A 22054-nucleotide genomic window follows, 5' to 3' on the forward strand; every position below is an offset into this window, starting at 1 on the left:
GAGCTCCCTGGGAGGGAGGAGCGGGGCTGAGGGAAGGAGAGCTGAGTTCAGGGTGTGAGAACATGCGGGCTGGCACTGAGGAGAGCTCAGTGTGGGCCATGTTGTCAGTGTCAAGGAAGTTGCCAGAGGGGACCAACCTGGCCTGATCCCCTCACCACACTCAGATCAGAAGTTGTGTTTGCCAGAGCCCCCCTCTCTCTTCTGAGGTCTCCACCCCAAAACAGGATACAGTTGGGGGTCAGGGCAGTGACAGCTCTGTCGTGACTAGGGAGCCATGAGCCCCCACCTCCCTACCCCCTGAGCTGGCTTTCCCCACCATATGCCAGCTGCACCTGCAGTGGTGGTGACTGGAGGCCCTGGCAGGGTCTGGGCACTGAGAGGTCCACAGCAGATAGCAGCTCTGACACTAGTAGCCACACACTTCCTTGCAGGGATGGCACAGCATTCCACAGCCACCGCCAGCACGTCCTCCTCCCAGCAGCCCTTTGTGGCTCTTCCTCCTATTTCGTGGTTGAGAAATCCAAGTGCTTTTGCCTAAGGTCACATAGCTGGTGACAGAGTCTGGAAGTGAAAGCAAGTGACACTAAAGCCTCTGCTCCAGACCCCTACATGATGGTGGCCCCACAGAGTGTGAGAACAACCTGTGCCCCTGCCTTCATGCGTGGGGTGTCAGGGCCAGCAGGGCCAAGGGAACGTAGGATCGTGGCATAGCATACAGCATGTGCAGTTGACTTACTACCTGGATTGGCTGCACCAAGGCATGAGGCCAGAAGCCCAATATCACAGGCACACAAAGCAGGACTAAGGGACAGAGAACAGCAAAGACTCCTGTAACCCTGTGCGTGCCAGCCTTTGCCAGGCACTGCAGAGCTGCCAGGAAAAGAAAGCCTAGAGCTGGCACTAGGCTTGTGAGTTCATCATATATATATATACATATATATATATATATACACACACACACACACACTCTTATTTATTTATTTATATATTTTTTCAAGACAGAGTTTTGCTCTTGTCACCCAGGCAGGAGTGCAATGGTGCAATCTCAGCTCACTGCAACCTCTGCCTCTGGGGTTCAAGTGATTCTCCTGCCTCAGCCTCCCGAGTAACTGGGATTACAGGTGCCCGCCACCATGCCTGGCTAAGTTTTTGTATTTTTAGTAGAGACGAGGTTTCACCCTGTTGGCCAGGCTGGTCTTGAACTCCTGACCTCAGGTGATCCACCTGCCTCGGCCTCCCAAAGTGCTGGGATTACAGGTGTGAGCCATGGTGCCCAGCCATGTGTTTGTCTTACCAGTGTTATCCCTGCTTTGTCTTCCTGAAGGGTCAGATGAGTGTATCCAGCAGAGCATGCTGGAAAGGAGAGGGGAGGGGATCTCCTAGTCAGGAGTCATCAGGCCAGGCTACCTGGAGGAGGAGTTTTTCTGCCCCGGGCAGGACTTTCCCCACTGCCTCAGTCATGGGAGAGTTCTAGGGTGTGGGTGTCCTCTCCCTTCAGAATCAGTTGGTAGGTATCCACATCTTCCTAACAGTGCTGTGGCCACCTGGAATTGTTCATTCCTCACGCATTTCCACACCCTGCCTAGGGGGTTAAAGACATTGGCCAGGTCAGGCGCGGTGGCTCATGCCTGTAATCCCAGCACTTTAGGAGGCTGAGGTGGGCGGATCACGAGGTCAGGAGATCGAGACCATCCTGGCTAACACGGTGAAACCCCATCTCTACTAAAAATGCAAAAATTAGCCGGGCGTGATGGCAGGTGCCTGTAGTCCCAGGTACTGGGGAGGCTGAGGCAGGAGAATCGCGTGAACCCGGCAGGCGGAGCTTGCAGTGAGCCAAGATGGTACCACTGCACTCCAGCCTGGGTGACAGAGTGAGACTCTGTCTCAAAAAAAAAAAAAAAAAGACTTTGGCCAACCCTGCTGGTCTAAGGGAATGAGGCTGTCTGTGTATAAGAACTTTTGAGTTCCTCACCATTTGGCTCAGCTGATGGTGACAGTTCATTGGTTCATCCAGTAAAGACTGAAGATTGTTCTGTTAGGACCTGTGTGAGACACCATGAACCCACAGTGACCAAGAGCAGTGCGATCCCCATCCCCAGCCATGGGCGACTGAGAGAGGGCCAGGGGAAAGGAGGCCTGACAGGGGCCCCGGGGTAGTCATCCATGAGGGAGCCATGCCCCCAGTCAGGTCCAGCTGGCCTCTGTGTACTCTCTCAGCCACCGTGGCACAGCTGAGAACCAAAGCAGGGTACTTTCTGTCCTCACAGATCTGTCCAGGGGGCACAAAGAGTGCTCAGGGTTAACCGAGCAGGATTGGGGTGGGGAGGCGCTTTCAAAGCAGAGGGAACAGCCGGTGTGAGGTCCCAGGGGCAGGGGCAGGGGCAAGCCTGGGGAGCAGATAGGCACCAGGCTGTGGAGGCCAAGGCCCGAGGACGCCACTGCAGGATTGGAAGGGGTTTCTTAGGGTGCCATGATCAGATCTGCATGTCACAAGATAACGTCAGCTGCTGTGGAAAGGGGGAGAGGGTAGAAATGGGGCGCCACCTGGCAGCTGCTGTCTCACCTGGGGAAATCTGGTGGCAGCTTAGATGCTGGTGGCACCTCTGGAGATGAAGAGAAATGGAGGCCCTGGAGGAAGATGTAGGAGGTGGCCTCCACAGGACTTGGGTTGCGTGACTGCCGCGAGGGGGTTAGGGTGGGGCGGGGGCGCTGTGCCTGATGTTTCTGTGGTTTCTGGCACTGGCAACCTGAGAGACAGTGGGACGTTTGTTGGCACTTGCTTCTGCAAGTTTGTTGACACTTGCAGAAGCTGTCAGTGGGGTCTAAGCCTTTTGACCTCAAGGGGCCTGTGAGCTGTCCGTGGGAGAGTAACCTCCTGAGAGGCGTTTGTGAGTCCACAGGATGCCACTGGCGGATGTCTTCCATGGCAGGGCTCTAACTCATGCTGTTTGCTCAGCAAACACTCCCCGAACGCTGGTTTCACACCAGGCTCTGAGCCAAAGGTGGTAAAGACAGAAAAACAGAGCCTTTCCCTCAGCAAGCTCTCTGAGTACAGGGGAGACAGACACAAGGTCATATTTATCTGCCATAATATCATATCACTGGGGCGAGGGAGCCTGGGGGCAGGGTTCCAGGAGGAGGTGGTTCTTGAGCTGAGACTCGAATGACAAGGGCAGCCAAGCATCGGAAGGCCTGCCAGGCAAGGGGTCCTCTTAGGTACTGTCCTTGGTCAGACCAGTTGCTGCAGCTGAAGGCCAGCCCTGCCTCCTGCAAGGGAGGACAGGCGGTGACGGCCAGGAAGGCCCAGGCTCTGGCCGAGGCCCAGGATGCCATTGGGCACTGAGCTCTGTCCTTAGCTCATGGCATCCCTTAGCCCTACTTCCCAAGTGATCCCTCCATTGCCCTCTGAGGACTCAACATCAGCCCTGGAGCCGAAGCACCTCCCCAGCCCGAGCTGCTCCAAGAGGCAGCCACATCGTGGCCATGACCCTAGGTCATGGGATTGTTCTGTTCCCAATACGTATCTGGTCATCCCCTAGCAGTAAAGGTTGGGGTGCTGGATCTGGGAGGCCCCTGCAGGAGAGAGAGAGAAAAAGCACCGTCAGGTGGGCTGTTGAGTTTGGGCTGGGGGAAGAGGCACCCACCCGCTGCACCCTTTTCCCTGCAGGTCTGGCTCCCAGCCATGAAGGCCAAGGGGCTGGAGATCTCGGGCACCTTCACCCGCCAGGTGGGCTCCATCTCCATGGACCTGCAGCTGACCAACAAGGCCTTGCAGGTCATGACCGACTTTGCCATCCAGTTCAACCGCAACAGGTGAGCTCCCTGAGGCCAACTCCCCTCTCAAGGGGAGGCTTGTGAGAGAATCCAACTTGGAACCTGTTCTGGGGAGTGCAGGCATCGGTGGGGCCGCACGGGGGAGGGCAGTGGCCCTTTTCTGGAGGATGTTCCCCACCACCCCTCGGGCCAAAACTCCCTGAAGCACTGGGTTTTGTTTGTTTCTTTTCTTTTGGAGATAGTCTTGCTCTGTCACACAGGCTGGAGTGCAGTGGTGCCGTCTCGGCTCACTGCGGCCTCCACCTCCCAGGTTCAAGCAGTTCTCCTACCTCAGCCTCCCGAGTAGCTGGGATTACAGGTGCCTGCCACCATGCCTGGCTAATTTTTTGTATTTTTAGTAGAGATGGGGTTTCACCATGTTGCCCAGGCTGGTCTCGAACTCCTGAGCTCAGGCAATCCGCCTACCTCGACCTCCCAAAGTGCTGGGGTTATAGGTGTGAGCCCCCGTGCTCAGCCAAGCAGTGGGATTTCTACCCCCAAGTAGAATATGGACTCCAAAGTACCAGGCAGAGTGGGGAGGGATGTCTTTCGTTTTCGTTTTTTTTTTTTTTTTTTTTTTTGAGATGGCCTCAGTATATTTATTGTCCAGGCTGGTCTTGAACCCTTGGGCTCAAGCGATCCTCCTGCCTCAGCCTCCTGGGTCACTGGGACTACAGGTGCACGATACCACACCTGGCCCCCCTTATTTTTGCCTCCACTGTCCAAAGGAGTGTTTTACAGACAGAAACCCCCTGCTCCAGCTGAGGAGCCCACCTCTGGCAAACACCCCACATAGGAGGGGCCTGTCTTAGGGACCAGCTCTTAGAAGGCTGGTGGGGAGTGGGCCTGTCTGCCAGCCTCCCCATTGTGGCAGAGGATTAAAGTATCAGATGGGGCCTTTGGGAGCGGTAGCTGCTCCAGGCCCCTCCCCACCGGGTCCCCTACGCTGGGTGTCAGTGGGAAGGTTGCCTGTCTGGCACCGTCATGGACCTGGCCGGTGAAGCTAGGGCTCCCTGGGGACCCCTGGCAGCCCCTCCTGATGATTCTTCTTCCTGAGCACGCTCATGATGAGCAAACTGAGCCTCTAAGAAGTTGACTGAAGGGGCTGCTTCCCCAGGGAAGCCTGGAGGCCAGTAGGTCCTGACCCTTGGGCAGACCGGGACTGGGGGTGACTCTGCCACTTACCCTCATGTGACCCTGGAGGTCACAGAAGTGCACCAGGCTCCTAGAGGTGGTTCCAATGTTGCCTCTAGCAAACTTAACTGTATGCTGAATGCTTCCTGGGCACCAGGCCCTGTGCCACCGGCTTTGGGAGTATTGTCTCGCTTGAGGTACTTGATGGCCCAGCAAAGTCACTGCCATCACCCCTTTTTAGTAGGTAATGACACCTGGGCTCCTTGGACAGCTCACACAGCGGGCAGTAGTGGATCTCCCAGGAAATCCTGGTGTGCTGAGCCACCAAGCGGGCCTGGGGTTCCCCAAATGGTCTCCCTCTGTGTCCCAGGCAGGCTGATGGCTTCTTGGGCAGAGCATAGGCTGGGGTCAGACAGCTCAAACTCTGATTCTCAGCAGTGCCGGTCACCCTCTGGGGTCTGACACAAGCCTGTTCCTCCCTGAGACGGTGTCCTCATCTAGAGGATGGGAAGAGGTGTACCTGGCCCTGTTTTTATGAGGCTGGGAACGCATGTAATATCGAATCTGTAGCCCGGCTATACTGAGCCCTCAGTTTGTTCCGCCAGTCCCATGCCCTGTGACTTATCTTCCAAGAGCCTGCGGCTGGCGTGGCTCACACCCAGGAGGATCTTCCCAATTTGCCATTGTGCTGCTTTGCAGAGAAGCAGGGCTTTCCTGACTCTCTCTGTGGCCACTGTGTGTCCTGGCCATTTCTGGCCAAGAGAGTAAAATCTAGCATCTTGCTTGGGATGGTCAGATCCCTTCTGGGAGTTGAGGATTGGCAGCAAAGACTTGGGCAGTCCCAGAGTTTTCAAGGTAGAAGCAGCTTATACTCCAGGCCCCTGGCATTAGACAGAGCTTCTTGAGGGCAGGACAGGGCAAGGCCTGCTTACCTGGGCCCACCAGTGCCTGGCCCAGAGGAAAAGAACAGAGCTGGGCTTTAGGCCTGCAGCCAGGCTGGGGCAGAGCAGCTGGCCTGGGGCTCTCTCTTTCTGTCCACATGGTCATCTGGGGGAGGGAGACCAGGAGCCCATCCTGTCCAGGGTCCAGAGCATGGGTAGGCTGGTACTGGGAGAGGCTCCCTGCCAACCACAGCCCCAGCTCCCGAGCCGGAGGAGCTCACCTGTCCCGCATCAGCACCTGCTCCCCCTGCCATGCCTGTGGGGCTTCTCTCTCCCCAGCTTTGGCCTGGCCCCCGCCGCCCCCCTCCAGGTCCACGCGCCACTCAGCCCCAACCAGACAGTGGAGATCTCCCTGCCTCTCAGCACAGTGGGTTCGGTCATGAAGATGGAGCCTCTGAACAACCTCCAGGTGGGTTCTGGGGAGGGCAGGCACCCCAGTCCTTACCCACCCACCAGCTGGGCCCCACTGGGGTCAGCAGTGGGTTGTGTCTGCAGAGTTGCTGTTAGCTGTTGGGGAGGCCCAGTCAGGGAACAAAGGGGTATGTTTACCAGGGAAGGCCCTGGGAGAGAATCTGCTCAGCGATGCCCTTCCTGGGGCCTCAGAGGTAGCATCAAGCCCCAGAGACTGACTGGGGACCCCCTTGTGCCTAGGTGGCTGTGAAGAACAATATCGACGTCTTCTACTTCAGCACCTTGTACCCACTGCACATACTCTTTGTGGAGGATGGGAAGATGGGTGAGTCATGAGGGAGCCCTCTGGGGTGCCTGAAATGGGGCTGTGGCTTGGGAGCCTGGCCAAGGTAGTGCCTTTACCAAGGCCCGGATGGACTGCCTTGCCCGCAAATGGAGTCGGGGAGTCGCTGCCTCCCTGCAGGCCTGGAGTGAGGGGTATACCCAGGACCCCCAGGCCTTAGTGGCCAGTTCTGGTCTGGCAGGTGGGCTGTGCCACATGGAACTCACCCCACTCCCAGGCTCTCCTGCTTGCTCCTCAGCCTTGTCCCACAGGCTACAGAGAGCCCAGGTCATGCCCCACGCCTGGTAACCCCCCGCTCTGTGTCCTTGCTGGAACCCCCAAGAAGGGTGTTGATCACAGCACACAGATGGCCTGCACCCGGCCGCTGGCTGCATGGAGCCCTTGGCCCATGTCATCTCTTGCTTGCCACAGAAGCCCTGCATGGGAGGCTGTGACTTACAAGCAGGCTGCTCACCGAGGAGGAGGAAGGTGTGTGGGGGTGGGGAGGGGAGATTTGAGGCCCGGAGGCAGGAAACCAGGGTCATTTGGAAGCAGCACTGGGGCCTCCGTCACAGAGCGGAGGGTGTGCTCAGGGAAGCAGGAGGGCTGTGCGGCAGCTAGTGCCTGTCGTCAGCTTTCAGGTGGCACAGTAAAGGCCAGACCCATTTCCTGCTGAGCTACAGAGAGCCCACAGGTTTATGAGGGGCCCCCCTCTCATCCCCCCTGCTCACCCTGCAGACCGGCAGATGTTCCTGGCCACGTGGAAGGATATTCCCAATGAGAATGAGGCCCAGTTCCAGATCAGAGACTGCCCCCTCAATGCAGGTGAGGACTCCGAGCACATGACCCCAGCCCCTCGCCTGTACCCAGGCCCCGCACTGACTGGGGCCTCCCACTGCCATGTGTGACCCCACAGAGGCTGCGAGCAGCAAGTTGCAGAGCAGCAACATCTTCACTGTCGCCAAGAGGAACGTGGAGGGCCAGGACATGCTCTACCAGTCCCTGAAGCTGACCAACGGCATCTGGGTGCTGGCGGAGCTGCGGATCCAGCCGGGCAACCCCAGCTGCACGGTGAGAGCCCCGGCACCCACCCTGCGGCCTTGGAGCCTCCTTCGTCCCATGCCAGGGGGTGGTTCTGGTGGAGGACGCGGTCCAAGCATCCCTTCAAGCCTGGCTTGAACCAGAATCAGTTCGGTCCCTGAAAAGGACCTTTCTAGAAAGCTTCCACATCCACCCCGTCAGGTTACCCAGATAAGACACCAGTTGGGTCTCAGAACAGTGAGTTGGACTAGAAGATTGTGTAAAATTGGGCCCTGTGAGGTGGTGAAGTTGGTTTGGCACCCCTGACTGGGTGTGGCATTGCTAAGCATAGGCCCTAGCCCTGTCCTGTGAGTGCCTGCATGCCCAGCTGGGAGGACGTTGGTTCCTAGGAGCCCGAACTTCCCAGCCTTTGAGGTAGACCTGTCAGGGGATGGCTTCCCTGGGGCACATAGTTGTCCTGGAGGTCTGCGCCACTGTTCCAGGGCCCTGGACAGCCCCAAGCTCTGCTTCTCCCCCGCACCCCTGAGTCTCTGGCAGGCATGGCCCTCCAGACACTGCGCCTCCTGGGCCCTGCTGCCAGTGCTGGTCGGTGGGGGGCTGTGGCGTGGCTTCGGTGGTGGTAACTTCCGTCTCCCTGTGTTTGGTTGCTGCATGTCACCTTCCCTGCTGGTGCCCGTGGTGCAGGACTTAGAGGTTAGCAGATCGCTTTCTCTTTCTCCATCCACCCTCCCCAGCCTTGTCTCCTGTCCTGGCCCCCATGCACCCCATGTCTCCTGTCTGCACTCATCTCTTGGCCTCACCTCACCTGGCAGGCTGTAGCCAGGTGGCCCTGACTGAGGTGCTGACACCCCACTTCCACACATTCACAGTGTGCACAGAGGCCTTCCTAGGACCTGGACGGCCCGTGGGCTGCTGCTGACCTGCGGAACTCCATTGTTCCCACTTCCTAACTGTGCCCTGCGGAACCAGTGCTTTAGAGTGGGTGGGTGGGGGCTCCTCTCTCCTCTGCCTGTGATCTCAATCTCAGGCCCCAGAGTGGAGGCAAAGTCTCTACTGTGCCTGCTTCCTACATAGGAAACCAGGAATGAGCCCAGCACCCCTCCACGCTCCCTCCCAGCCCTCCCACACCGCCTCAGGATTTTCTGTCAGGCTTCAGTCCTGAGGACCCCAGACCTCCAGGGACTCTGGGGGGCTGGGCAGCCCTCAGGGTGGGGGCCTCCGGCTCGTGACTCACACTGCTTGCCAGCAGGGCTCTGGGGACTAGGCTGACAGCAGGTGTGTGGGCTGCAAGTATATTTGGTCCACACTCGGCTGGCTGCGATGGCCGCCCCCTCCACTTTACCTCACATCTGTGCCAGGCGCAGCTGCCGCCGGGCTGTGTGCACGCCACGCTATCCCATTGGTTCCTGCTCTCTTCCCCACCCCTTTCCTTCCTGAGACGAACTCCAGGGATGAGTGCTCTCTCCCCGACCCCTCTCTCCCCTGCAGCTGTCCCTGAAGTGTCGAGCGCCAGAGGTGTCTCAGCATGTGTACCAGGCCTACGAGACCATCCTCAAGAACTGAGGCACCGGCCAGCGCCCACCCCAGCCTTCTGCCCGCCCCATCGAGGAGGCCCCTGGGGGTGGCAGCACATCTTCCTCCTCGCAGGAGGGACCAGGCAGGGCTCCTGGCCACCCCGTGGGCTCTGTGGTCCTGATGGCAGCACCCGATCCCTGGGGTAGGGTACCACCCCCTCCTGGGGTGAGAGCGCAGTGCACTCCCGTGCTCCGGGACACCCCTGCTCCTGTGGCTGTGACGTGGGGTTAGGTGAGGAAGGGACCAAAGGAAACAGAGCCAGAGCAGCCACAGAAGCTGTGCCTGAATGGTGAGCATGGAGCTTGCCCCTCTGGCTCACAGCCCCGGCAGCCCCTGGCTCCTTGGAATCTCGGGTTGGTGTTAAAGGGCCCCCCACTGCCACCTCTCATGGGATGGACCCTGCCAACCTGGCCTGGGTGTGCAGGTAGGGGTCCCTTTGGTACCAGGAGAGCTGCTTGCTTAAGGTGTGGGGCTCAAGGAGCTGTAGGTGCCAGCAAAGGGGCAGAGCTGGGTTTGGAGGAGCCCAGGGCCTCCACTGCCCCCTTGCAGCCACCTGGCTGGTGCCCTGCAGCTGTGCCAGTTGGGCCACGGCCTCCCGAGTGCTGACCCGTATGGTCAAGACCAGGCAGAAGCTCCCAGAGCCCCTGTCTTGGGCTCCCACCCCACTGGCAGCTGCACTGTCCCCCACTCCCCACTTCTGCCCCAAGGATGGTCTGTGATACATTCCTCAGTGTCACCTCTGAGCCCAGGCCTCCTGCAACAGAGACCAGGCCGAGGGATGGGGCGGGGCGAGTGGGTGCGCCTCCTGTTTGGGTTTCTTTGGGGTTTCTCTGTAGTGTCTGCTGCCCTCCTCCTGGCCTCCCAGGTTTCAGTTGTGTCTGACAGAGCATTAGGTTTTCCTGTTACTGCTGTTTAATAATAAAGAAAGATTCGGCTTTTGGCAATCACGGACACTTTTTTCCCCTCCACCAAATGTCAGGATTGAAAGCTGCCTCCATGTGGTTGGGGATGGTTTTCTGACCCTACAGTAACTAGATCTAATATATATCATCAGAAAATATATATTGTATGTTTACTCTTATTTTCAGAAAGAGAAAGTGAATAAAAATGATGACATCAAGTGTGTCCCCAGCCAGTGTGTCAGGCCCACGGCTCTTCTGGGCAGGAGTCCCGGGCTGCAGGGACCCCAGGGTCAAAGGCTCCCGTGGTGTGTGCGGCAGCATTCTGAGGACAGCACCTTCCCTCCATCCTATCCTTGGCAAATTGACTGCTGCAGCCTGCTGTCCCTGGCCCCTCTCCTGCCATTGATCCCACCTCCCCCGGAGCTGACGCTGTCTCACCTTGTGATGCTGGCCAGAAGGCTGGGCTCCCCTTGTGGTTTTCCCCAGCTCCCTGTCATCTGGGAGGCTCCGGGGGGCGTGGGAAATCCCCTGATCGGGGCGGTGGCGGGAGAGGGCGTGGGCGTGTGGACAAGGCCAGCCGCCACTGAGGACACCTTGTATGGCCCCAATCCTGGCACTGGCCTAGCTCCCAGGTAAGGGTGGCCAGACCCTAGGCGGGGCTTCGTCAGCTGAGCTGCCTCCTGGCTGGTGGGCCTCAGCCTGCTTCTGAGGGAGGAGCAGCCCAGGTTCCCCTCAGCCTGTTTGAGCCCCAGCCGCTCCCTCGTATTCTGTCTGTACTTAGCTCCCCACACGCTGCCCACCTCACACACACCGCTGCCTTCCTGGCTGCCGGGAACTGGGCGAGACAGCCTGCCCTCTTACAGGGCATCACAGGAGCATCTGGCCCTCCACTGCCCCACCTTTGACCTCTGTGGTGTCACCGTGCTGCCCTGGGGACCCCAGGGTCAAGGGCTTGAGCTGCATGCCCAGCTGTGGCCCCTCCACAGAGTCCAGAACCAACCAAGGTCCTTGACTGCACAACCCTGGTTCTTGCCTCGCCTGAGAGTCTCTGCCCAAATGCAGCTGGAGTCCTTGCCCTGCCATGGAACTAGAGGTTGGTGAACCCTTAATGAGAGGGACTGTCACCCTGCTGTGTCGCCTGCCTCCTCTGAGCTCAACACCTGGGAACACTGCCTGGGAAGCAGCTGCACGGGCCGCCACACCCATGGCCTGCCAGCTCAGCCATTCAGGGGGCTCAGCACTTCACCTCCCCACCCCTCCATCGCAAGGTCTGAAGAGGGCAAGTGTGGGATTGCTGTCCTCACTGGAGGCCCAGGACAAGCCACCTGGGTGAGGAGAGCTGGCGAGAAAGGAGAACCATCCCTAGACACCTGTGTTTGAATGAGTCTGCTCAAGCCTCAGGTGATCGTGAGCGGTGCCTCACCAGTTGGGGCCCTCTTTCACCCCACAGTGCTCAGCATAAGGGAACCCAGCATACACTGCAGCGGCTTAGTCTACACACGGGGAAACTGAGGCAGGCAGGGCCGTTATGCTCCCAGTCCCCCACACTACTGCATCAGGAGAACAGACACACAGGATGCTCCTTTGGGGCCCGGCCTTTAGGAAGAGTGCTTTAGGGCATAGCCAATCTGTACCCTTCAGCTTCCCTGTCCCTCCCTCACCTCTGAGGGTCATCACAGGCCGCCTCCTTCCTGCTCATGTAGCACTTCCTGGTCCTGATGCACTCAGGCCTCCCCGCCTTGCCTCTTGGAGGCCTTGGCATCTGGCAGTTTAGGGAACTTCCCTGGCTTTTCTTGGGAAGATTCCCCAGTGTCTTGAACCTTCCCAGCCAATCAGGAAATCCAACAACAGCAACCAGTTATTTCTGGAGGGTCCAACACATACCCAAGGGCTGATGGGTTCCCCTGTGCAACAGACACCGCCAAGGCTGTCACGGGACCTGGTTTTACATTGTTTAACCTTCAGCTAGTAGTTTGTGTTTGTTTTTATGGAGCGAGTAATTCAGGACCATGGTGAGTGAGGTCAGCCAGACAGAGAATAAAGTTCTCCCTCCCACCCCATCCTCAGTCCTTAGTTTTCCTCCCTTAAAGGCAGACATTGTTGCTAGATTTCGATTTTCATCCAGGGATATTCTGCACGTGTGTATAAGCAAATCCATGTAGAGATTTACTAAACGAATGATGGCCTACCTAGGCACTGCTAGCACATCCCTTCTCTGACCTGACAGTCCTTTCTGAAGCTCTTTCCCCATCTGTAGGAGCAGACCGCCTCAGGCTTCCTTGTGTGAATGGGCCAGCATTAGCCAGTCCCTGCTGCGGGACATTCAGGCTGTTTCTACACCCTAAGCAATGCTGCAGCGAGTACCTCCCACATAACACCCTCTGCTTGGGCAGGGACGTAGCTATAGGATCCAGCCCCGGAACTGCTGAACCAGAGGGTATACCCAAGATGCATTTTCTATTTTTGTTCTTGTTTTGAAAAGGTAACACGTTCACATGGTTCGAAATCCAGAAGACAAAATCGATGTAAAAAATCTACCCCTTTCCCTCATTTTCCTCCCCAAAGGAAACCAATGTCATTATCCAAAGAGACTCAGCTTTGCCTAATGTGGCATTTTTCCCTTCTTATGTAGAAATGGTAGCACAGAATACATGTTAGACTTATATAGCAGAGGTTTTTCCATTATTAACCCATTACGGAGAGTGTCCTCATGCCTTTTTTTTTTTCTTCATTTTTTCATTTTTATTTCTTTTTTGAGATGGAGTCTCACTCTGTCGCCCAGGCTGGTGTTCGATGGCACAATCTCTGCTCACTGCAACCTCCGCCTCCCAGACTCAAGCGATTCTCCTGCCTGAGCCTCCCAAGTAGCTGGGATTACAGGCACCTGCCACCACACCGGCTAATTTTTGTATTTTTAGTAGAGACAGAGTTTCGCCATGTTGGCCAGGCTGGTCTCGAACTCCTGACCTCAGGTGATCCGACCGCCTCCGCCTCCTAAAGTTCTGGGATTACAGGCATGAGCCACCATGCCCAGCTGCCTTTTTTTTTGTTTTTTTTTTGAGACAGAATCTTCCTCTGTCACCCAGGCTGGATTGCAGTGGTGCAATCTCGGCTTACTGCAACCTCCGCCTCCCAGGCCCAAGTGATTCTCATGCCTCAGCCTACCGAGTAGCTGGGATTACAGGAGCACACCACCACACCCAGCTAATTATTTTTTAAATTTTTATTAGCGATGGGGTTTCACCATGTTGGCCAGGCTGATCTTGAACTCCCGATCTCAGGTGATCTCCCCGCCTCAGCCTCCCAAATTGTTTGGATTACAGGTGTAAGCCAACGTGCCTGGCCTTTTTTCTCTTTTTCTTTTCTTTTCCTTTTTTTCTTTTTTTTTTTTTTTGAGATAGGGTCTCAAGAAAATCCAGTCTGTTGCTCAGGCTGGAGTGCAGTGGTGTGATCACGGCTCACTGCAGTCTTAATCTCCCAGGCTCAAGTGATCCTCCCACCTCAGCCCCCAGAGTAGCTGGGACTACAAGTGCGCACCACCACACCCAGCAAATTTTTGTATTTTTTTGTAGACAGGGTCTCGCCATGTTGCCCAGGCTGGTCTCAAACTCCTGGGCTCAATAACCCGCCTGCCTCAGCTTCCCAAAGGGCTAGGATTACAGGCGTGAGCCATCGCGCCTGGCCCTTCCCGTGTTTTCAGTGTGTCTCTTTGCATGTGTTTTTGAGCCACTTGTATGTCCCTTTCTGTGAGCTGTCTTCACATTTTGGGCCATTTTTCTATCTGATTATTGATCTTTTTCTTACTGATTTACCATTATTCCTCCCTATTTTGTTACTGCTTTTTACTTTTCCATGCTGAAATTGGGCTTTTTAAGATGTAATTTTCTTTTAATTTTTTCTTTCTAGTACTTGTCTGCTCTTCATTTTTGCATTTCAATCCTGTTCCATCTGGGCTTTCTGTAGGAATGAGGTAGGGATCCAACTTCCCCTTTTCCCCAGATGGTTCCCCACTTGTCTCCATGCCATTTACTGAATAATTCATCTTTTCCCCACAGATTTGAAATGCCATTTTTATCATATTCTAAATTTCCACATATATTTGGGTGTTTTTCTGGACTCTGTTCTATACCAGATAATTTGTCTATTCATGTTTTGATAACTTTTATTTTTATTTTTATTTATTATTTTTGAGACAGAGTCTCACTCCTGTCACCCAGGCTGTTGTGCAATGGCTTGATCTGAGCTCACTACAACTTCCACCTCCCAGGCTCAAGTGATCCTCCTGCCTCAGCCTCCCAGGTAGCTGGAACTACAGGTGAGAGCTACCACACCTGACTAGTTTTTGTGGTTTTTGTAGAGATAGGGTTTCCCCACATGGCCCAGGCTGGTCTCGAACTCCTGAGCTCAAGTGATCCACCCTCCTCAGCCTCCCAAAGTGCTGGGATTGCAGGCATGAGCCACCATGCCCAACCATTTTTTTAATTTTTGAGTCAGGGTCTCACTCTGTCACCCAGGCTGGAGTGCAGTGGCACGATCATAGCTCACTGCAGCCTCGAACACCTGGGCTCCAGCAATCCTCCTGCTTCAACCTCTCAAGTCATTGGGATTACAGGTGTGAGCCACAGCTCCCAGCCGTGTTTTGATAACTTCTTGTACCCTCTTATTCCCATTTCATTCTATTTGAACTTTACAACTAGTTTGTCTTTAAAAAAAATTGATCATATTATTTGGATCACATCAAATGTTTACATTAATTTATGGAGAATGACCTTCTTGTAATGATGTCAATAACAATATTGGCTCTTTATATGTAAAGAACAGGAGTAGATGCTTTCCCATTGATTCAGGTTTTCTTTTATGTCTCTGTAATATTTTTTCTTCATGTAAAAGTTCTTTTTTTTTTTTGAGATGGAGCCTCCCTTTGTCACCAGGCTGGAGTGCAGTGGCATGATCTCGGGTCACTGCAACCTCCGACTCCCTGGTTCAAGCGATTCTCCTACCTCAGCCCCCCAAGTAGCTGGGATTACAGGCACACACCACTACGCCCAGCCAATTTTTGTATTTTTAGTAGAGACGGGGTTTCACCATATTGGCCAGGCTGGTCTCAAACTCCTGACCTCAAGTGATCTGCCCGCCTCAGCCTCCCAAAGTGCTGGGATTACAGGCGTGAGCCACCATGCCTGGCCGCCTGTTTCGTTTTTTTATTCGTGTTTCACTAGTTTTCCATTTGTGTCCTCCTGCTGTTCCAGAATCCCACATTCCACGTGGGACTCATGTCTCCTTATATCTGTGAGAGTTTCTCAGATATTCTTGGTGTTTCATGACCTTGACTGTTTCAAGGAGTCCTGCTTGGGCGTTCTGTAGAAGGTCCCTCAGTTTGGCTTTGTCAAGTGCTTTTCTCGTGATCAGCCTGGGATTATGGTTTTTTAGAAAAAATACTACACAGATGCCTTTCCCTTTGCATCATAATCAGGGTGACATTCTATCGACATTTCTTGTCACCTCACGTTTGCCTGGATCGCCTGGCCAAGGTAATGTTTGCATGTTTGCAGTTTTCTCTACTGTCAAGTTACTTTTCCCTCTCTTTTTTATTTTATTTATTTTTTAAGACGGTCTCATTCTGTCCTCCAGGCTGGAGTGCAGAGGTACTCACTGCAGCCTTGACCTCTGGAGCTCAATTGATCCTCCCACCTCAGCCTCCCAAGTAGCTGGGACTACAGTCACACACCACCACACCTGGCTAATTTTGTTCATTATTATCATTTTTTTATTTTTAGTAGAGAGGAGGTCTCACTATGTCGCCCAGGCTGGTACTGAACTGGGCTCAAGTGATTCACCAGCCTTGGCCTCCCAAAGTGTTGGGATTACAGGCATGAGCCACCGTGCCTGGCCATCCTCCTTTCTGTCTTCTTTGGAAGCAAATAAGTAAATGCAGCTTACACTTTGGAAAGCGGGGTGGGGGAGTAGCTACATGAAAGTGTTTGGAATTCTTCTTTAAGGAAGACTTGTTTCTTCTCAGACGTATTTTTTTTTCCCTGGGAGCAAGCAAGCTGAATGATCACATTTATTTATTTATTCAGTCATTTATATCAGTTTGGACTCATGGATATTTATTTTATAATCTGAGCTTAATCCCATATAACATTATTTACTTTGTTGCTTGAATTGCTGCAGGTTTGGCCACTGGGAGCTCCTTCCGGAAGGTTCCTATGTCCCTGTGACATACCACCATCCTCGTTTTTGGGCATTTCCTTCCTTTCTGCCACCATAAGTTGCTCCAGGATCATCTTGTACTGGTCCTGCCCCATCCCTAGAAGCAGTCATCTCTCCAAGGAGCCTGGTTCCTTTCACTGGAGAACAGTATTAGAAACCAAGAGCGGCCAGGCCGGGCGCAGTGGCTAACGCCTGTAATCCCAGCACTTTGGGAGGCCGAGGTGGGCAGATCACCTGAGGTCAGGAGTTTGAGACCAGCCTGGCTAACATGGTGAAACCCTGTCTCCACTAAAAATACAAAAGTTAGCCGGGCGTGGTGGCTCATACCTGTAATCCCAGCTACTGGGGAGGCTGAGGCAGAATTGCTTGAGCCCAGGAGGCAGAGGTTGCAGTGAGCCGAGATCATGCCAAAGCACTCTATCCTGGCTGACAGAGCAAGAGACTCTGTCTCAAAAACAAAACAAAACAAAACAAAAATTAGCAGGGTGTGGTGGCAGGCGCTTGTAGTCCCAGCTACTCGGGAAGCTGTGACAGGAGAATTGCTTCAACCCGGAGGCCAAGGTTTCAGTGAGCTGAGATCACGCCACTGCCCTCCAGCCTGGGCAACAGGGTGAGTCTCCATCTCAAAAAAAATAAGAAAAGAGAAACCAGGAGCAGCCGGGCGTGGTGACTCACACCTGTAATCCCAGCACTTTGGGAGGCACAGGCAGACTGATTGCTTGAGCCCAGGAGTTTGAGATGAGCAAAACCCTGTTTCTACAAAGAAATGCAAAAATTTAGCCAGGTGTGGTGGTGTGTGCCTGTGGTCCCAGCTACTCAGGGAGGATAAGGTGGGAGGATTGCTTGAGCCCTGGAAGTCAAGGCTGCAGTGAGCCGTGTTTGTGCCTCTGCATTCCAGCCTGGATGACAGAATGAGACCCTGTTTCAAAAATAAATAAATAATAAATAAAAAGGAAAAAAAACAAGAGCTAGATGCTGGATGTATTCATGCCACTGAGTGTCACTTCTTCCAGGCCCTCAGCTGACATAGCTAGAAAATATATGTGTGTCTCTTTACCCACGTATACACACATATGCCTCCATTATGTTTTGTATTTATAGCCATTTACATATAAAAATGGAAGTTTTATATGTACAAATTTTATCTCCCCAAACTTAACAGGTTGTCTTGTTTTTTCTCTTTGTATCATCTCATTGCATCCCACAGCTCAGTGAAGTCCAGAAAATTAATATTCCCTTCACAGAGAAAGAAGCTGAGAAGAAGAGGTGGTTTTTGTTTTTTTGTGTTTTGTTTTTTTGAGGTAGGGTCTTCCTCTGTCGCCCAGGCTGGTGTACAGTGGTGTGATCATGGCTCACTGTAGCCTCGACCTCCAGGGCTCAAGTGATCCTCCCACCTCAGCTTCCGAGTAGCTGGGACCACGTGTGTGCACCACCACACCCAGCTAATTTATTCATATATATATATATAATTTATTTATATTTATATTTATTTATTTTGAGACGGAGTCTCGCCCTGTCACCCAAGCTGGAGTGCAGTGGCGCGATCTTGGCTCACTGCAACCTCCGCCTCCCGGGTTCAAGCAATTCTCCTGCCTCAGCCTCCAGAGTAGCTGGGACTACAGGCCCCTGCCACCACGCCTGGCTAATTTTTGTATTTTTAATAGAGATGGGGTTTTGCCATGTTGGCCAGGCTTGTCTCAAATCCCTGACCTCTTGATCCCCCTGCCTCAGCCTCCCAAAATGCTGGGATTACAGGCACGAGCCACTGCACCTGGCCAATTTTAAAAATTTTTTATAGAGATGGGGTCTCACTACGTTGCCCAGGCTGGTCTGGAACTCCTGGGCTCAAGCGATCCTCCCGCCTTGGCCTCCCCAAGGTGCTGGAATTACAGGTGTCAGCCACTGCACCCCACCCCGAGGTGCAGAGAACGTAAGTAACTTGCACAGATGACACAGTTCTGGAAGGACGTTTCAAACCCAAGAGAAGAAACTTTCAGAGGCTTGGAAGCCCAGCCCTGCCCAGCCTCCTTGTATCCTGATGGCTGGAAGACCAGCCCAGCCCTCAAGAGGCTGCCTGGCTGTGATCAGTGAGATTCATCATGAGGATGTCCCCCCACTATACCCCAAGCATGTGAGCTGTGGAGGATCCCCCCATTCGTGGCTCCAGGAGGTGAGTTACTGGTGGTGTGGAGCCATGATTCATGGCCAGGACAGACCATAATTAGTGGTCACTGGTGTGGCCCCGCAAAGGAGTCCAGAACAAACACCCCCTGGGAGCTGGATGAAGTCTGGGGTGCCTGACTCCAGGGATGGGCCGGAATCAGGCCCAGCTGGGAAGAAGCACATGGGTGAAGGCCAGGTGGCTGGTGTTAGGAGCCTGTGGGCAATGAACTGGAGAAAGTAGAATTCCCCACCTGGTGCCTGCCCCTGCCCAGCCCTCCCCACCATCTGTGGCTTGATCCTTTGGGGCTCAGTATAAGCCCCTCAACTGCTGCTGGGCTGGTGCTTCCCCTAGGCCTCCTCATCTCCCCAGGCCTGAACCGGCCCAGAGCACCTGTCTTCACCTGTCCCTGCCTAGCTGCGTGTCTCTTTCTCCCTGCCACAGAGGGTAGGCAGGACCACCTTGGCCACTGTGTGCCTAGTGCCAGTCTCCTCTGCTGAAGGAGCAGATGCGTGCATGGTTGGCAGGTAGTCCCTGGAGCCCTGGATAGGGGCATTCAAGGAGTGCCCAGGAGGCCCCTGGAGAATAGGGATTGGAGGGGGGCAGCAGGCAGAAGCCCCGCAGCCTTTCCTTGGGGAAGGAGTGAGGGGACTGATGAGAGAACCCTGAAATCCACATCCCAGGCAGACAGGCAGCTTGAGTCCCCCAGCCTGCTGGTCTTTGGGAAGCCTGGCACAGGGCTGCACACTCCCACTAGGATTCAGCTCAGCCCCTGTGGATGGGGGGCTCCACAAGGCCTAGAGACCTCCCCCAAGCCCCTCCCCACAAGGGGCTGAGTGGTCACTGGGGGTTGAGCTCCAGTTGAGCACTTCCTGAGAACGCTCTGGGTCCAGATGAAGCCAGGCTTCTCAGAAAGCCGGACTCTGGAACCCAAGAGCCTGGGTTCCGGCCCCTGTGCTGCCATTTTCCTGCTGGGCAACTGTGGCCCAATCATGGCATCCCTGGGAGCCTCAGTGAGTGCGAAGCTGTGGGTCAGGCTTGGCACATCGCAGGCGCTTGATAAAGGGGCACTGCTGCTAGGAATACTTCTGTGAGAGTCTCCTAGGGAACATGGTATGCTGTGGGGTTTACAGGGCTTCATGGGAGCCTTAGGACGTTCCCAGTCCACAGTGCCCCTTCCCCTCGCCATCCAAAAACACATACTGGGAGCCAGAGATGCCTCACACACAGCTCTGTTTGCAGTGTCAGAAGGAGAAGCAAGGAAAGTTTTCCAGAGAAAGAATACCCAGGGGTGGGCGGGAGTGCGCCTAGCATTGAGAAGAGCTTACAAAAGATTGTCCTGGCCAGGCACGGCGGCTCACGCCTGAGACCCCAGCACTTTGGGAGGCTGAGGCGGTTGGATCACCTGAGGTCAGCAGTTCGAGACCAGCCTGACCAATATGGTGAAACCCTGTCTCTACTAAAAAATACAAAAATTAGCCAGGGGTGGTGGTGTGTGCCTGTAGTCCCAGCTACTCTAGAGGCTGAGACAGGAGAATTGCTTGAGCCCAGGAGGTGGAGGTAGCAGTGAGCCAAGATCGCACCCCTGCACTCCAGCCTGGGTGACAGAGCGAGACTCCATCTCAGAACAAACAAGACTGTCCTAGTGTCAACTTTTCAGACTTCTGGGTTTTGTTGTTGTGTTGCTGAGTGCCTTGTTATTTACTCCTTGCCTTGTTCCCCAAAGGAATTGAAGCAGCTCACAAAACCCAGAAGCCTGAAAAGTCAAAAACTCAGAAGTTTGGCTGGATGTGGTGGCTCACGCCTGTAATCCCAGCACTTTTGGAGGCTGAGGAGGGAGGATCGCTTAAGCCAGGAGTTCGAGACCAGCCTAGGCAACATAGTGAGATTCTGCCTCTACAAAAAGTAAAAATAAACAAATTAGCTAGATGTCATAGCATGCACCTGCAGTCCCAGCTATTTGAGAGGCTGAGGCAAGGAGGATCACTTGAACCCAGGGGGTTGAGGATGCAGTGAGCTATGATGACACCACTGCACTCCAACTTGGGTGACAGAGCAAGACCTTATCTCAAACAACAACAAAACCCAGAAGTCTGAAAAGTTACAATGTGAAAGAGGACATCAAATGAAAGGAAAAATCATGGTAGGAAAGAAAGATGAAGGCAGCAGTCCCCACTCACTGAGCTAGAAGACCTGGAACACTGGACAGAGGTGGTTCTGAGCTCCCTAGTGGCTGAGGAGAGGAGTGAAAGCAGATCCCGGTCCCTGATCCAGCATGAGAGGATGAAAGCACAGCCATTGTTCTGGAGACACTTTCTGGTTGTCATCATGGACAGGCTCCCTGGAGGATGTGCCTCCTCCCGCTTCAGGATTTAGCTCTTCTACCTCCCCTGGGCTGGGGTGGGTACATTGTCTGTGCTTTGACAATCCCTAGATCTCATGTGTTCTAGAACCCTCTCTCCCAAAGCAGAACTTTTTTTTTTTTTTTTTCTGTTTTCTGCATTTTAAATCCATTTCAGCCTCCTGACAAGCAATAAGATTTGGAATATTTGTTGAGGGGATGAATAAATGAACTCCTTAGTGCAGAGGTATCTGTGCATTGCGGCCATTTCTTGAGCATTGTCATGTGCAGGTCAGAGATGTGGGAGCCCCACACAGCGGGGAGGAGAGCAGAGGAGGAGGATGGGGGGCTGGGCTAACCTAGGCTTTCCAAGCTGTGATGGGGCAGGAGCTTCTCCACTAGCTCCAGGAAGGGGAACTTGGGCTCTGGGCGCCTGTTTTGAAGAGGTTGCACCCCTTTGAGGGGACCTACGGGTTGCAAGTCACGCAGGAAACGTGACCTTAGCAGTGAGGGCGGTGGAGTGGGCCAATTTCTGGATCTTTCTCTATTTAGTCACCTCCAGCCTTGTTGGGACAGGGATCTGGGGCTAAGCCGCTGTGGTCTCGGCACCCTCTGTCCCCACTTCCCCTCGAGGACGGCCGTTTGAGTATTGTCTAGTGTGGGCCATTTACCCCCGTGGGCAGGAGGAAGGTAGGAGGGGCCTCAGAGGAGACTTCACGGGCCCCCCCACTGCCCTTCTAACCTTGCAGATTCCCCTCTGGGGTCTGTTTCCTCTTCTCTCAACCAGCGATGCCAGGCTGAGGCTGTCGGTTCGAGAATCACGTAGGTAATAGCTTAGTAAAGGGCCTGGCACATAGTAGGCTCTCAAGAAAAGGTCGGAGCCTCTTGAGTCTGCCTGTGATGGATGCGGAGCACAGACCCAGCGCAGTGCGGCGATTCGCCCAAGGTCACACAGCCGCCCCCCCAATTCGGACCCTGGGCGGCCTGACCCCGGGGCCGGGGCTTGTCGGGTGCCAGCGTGGGGGCGAGCAGTGTTTGGAAGAGCGGCCGCGGCCGTGGGTGGGAAGGGGCTTCTATTTTGGAGCGAGTGAGAGGAGCGGGACACGCGGAGGGGGTAAGGGAGGGGTGGGCTCTCTCCGGCATCTCTGTCCCCCAGTCACCTTCCTGCAACCCTTCCTGGGAGGGGCGTTCTGGGCGGTG

General features: G+C 54.6%; 2 protein-coding genes across 4 annotated transcripts in view; both read left to right on the plus strand.

The window, feature by feature from the left end:
- AP1B1 (adaptor-related protein complex 1, beta 1 subunit) overlaps nucleotides 1-10357 on the plus strand; it is a 65526-nt gene extending 55169 nt beyond the window's left edge. Inside the window, exons 17-23 of one of the 3 annotated variants that reach the window (XM_011995716.1) lie at nucleotides 3668-3813; nucleotides 6168-6297; nucleotides 6540-6624; nucleotides 7360-7446; nucleotides 7538-7692; nucleotides 8347-8355; nucleotides 9151-10357. In XM_011995716.1, coding sequence (XP_011851106.1) covers nucleotides 3668-3813; nucleotides 6168-6297; nucleotides 6540-6624; nucleotides 7360-7446; nucleotides 7538-7692; nucleotides 8347-8355; nucleotides 9151-9225 — 687 coding nt within the window. In that variant the 3' untranslated portion in view covers nucleotides 9226-10357. The remainder of the gene's footprint in view (nucleotides 1-3667; nucleotides 3814-6167; nucleotides 6298-6539; nucleotides 6625-7359; nucleotides 7447-7537; nucleotides 7693-8346; nucleotides 8356-9150) is intronic. The other 2 variants (XM_011995717.1, XM_011995718.1) reach the window with 2 other exon arrangements.
- Nucleotides 10016-22054, plus strand: part of RASL10A (RAS-like, family 10, member A) — a 14912-nt gene continuing 2873 nt past the window's right edge. Inside the window, exons 1-3 of the mRNA XM_011995740.1 lie at nucleotides 10016-10033; nucleotides 10626-10771; nucleotides 11408-11468. Coding sequence (XP_011851130.1) covers nucleotides 10016-10033; nucleotides 10626-10771; nucleotides 11408-11468 — 225 coding nt within the window. The remainder of the gene's footprint in view (nucleotides 10034-10625; nucleotides 10772-11407; nucleotides 11469-22054) is intronic.

This window comes from Mandrillus leucophaeus, unplaced genomic scaffold (assembly GCF_000951045.1).
Source record: "Mandrillus leucophaeus isolate KB7577 unplaced genomic scaffold, Mleu.le_1.0 Scaffold496, whole genome shotgun sequence".
In the NCBI taxonomy this organism is placed as follows: Eukaryota; Metazoa; Chordata; class Mammalia; order Primates; family Cercopithecidae; genus Mandrillus; species Mandrillus leucophaeus.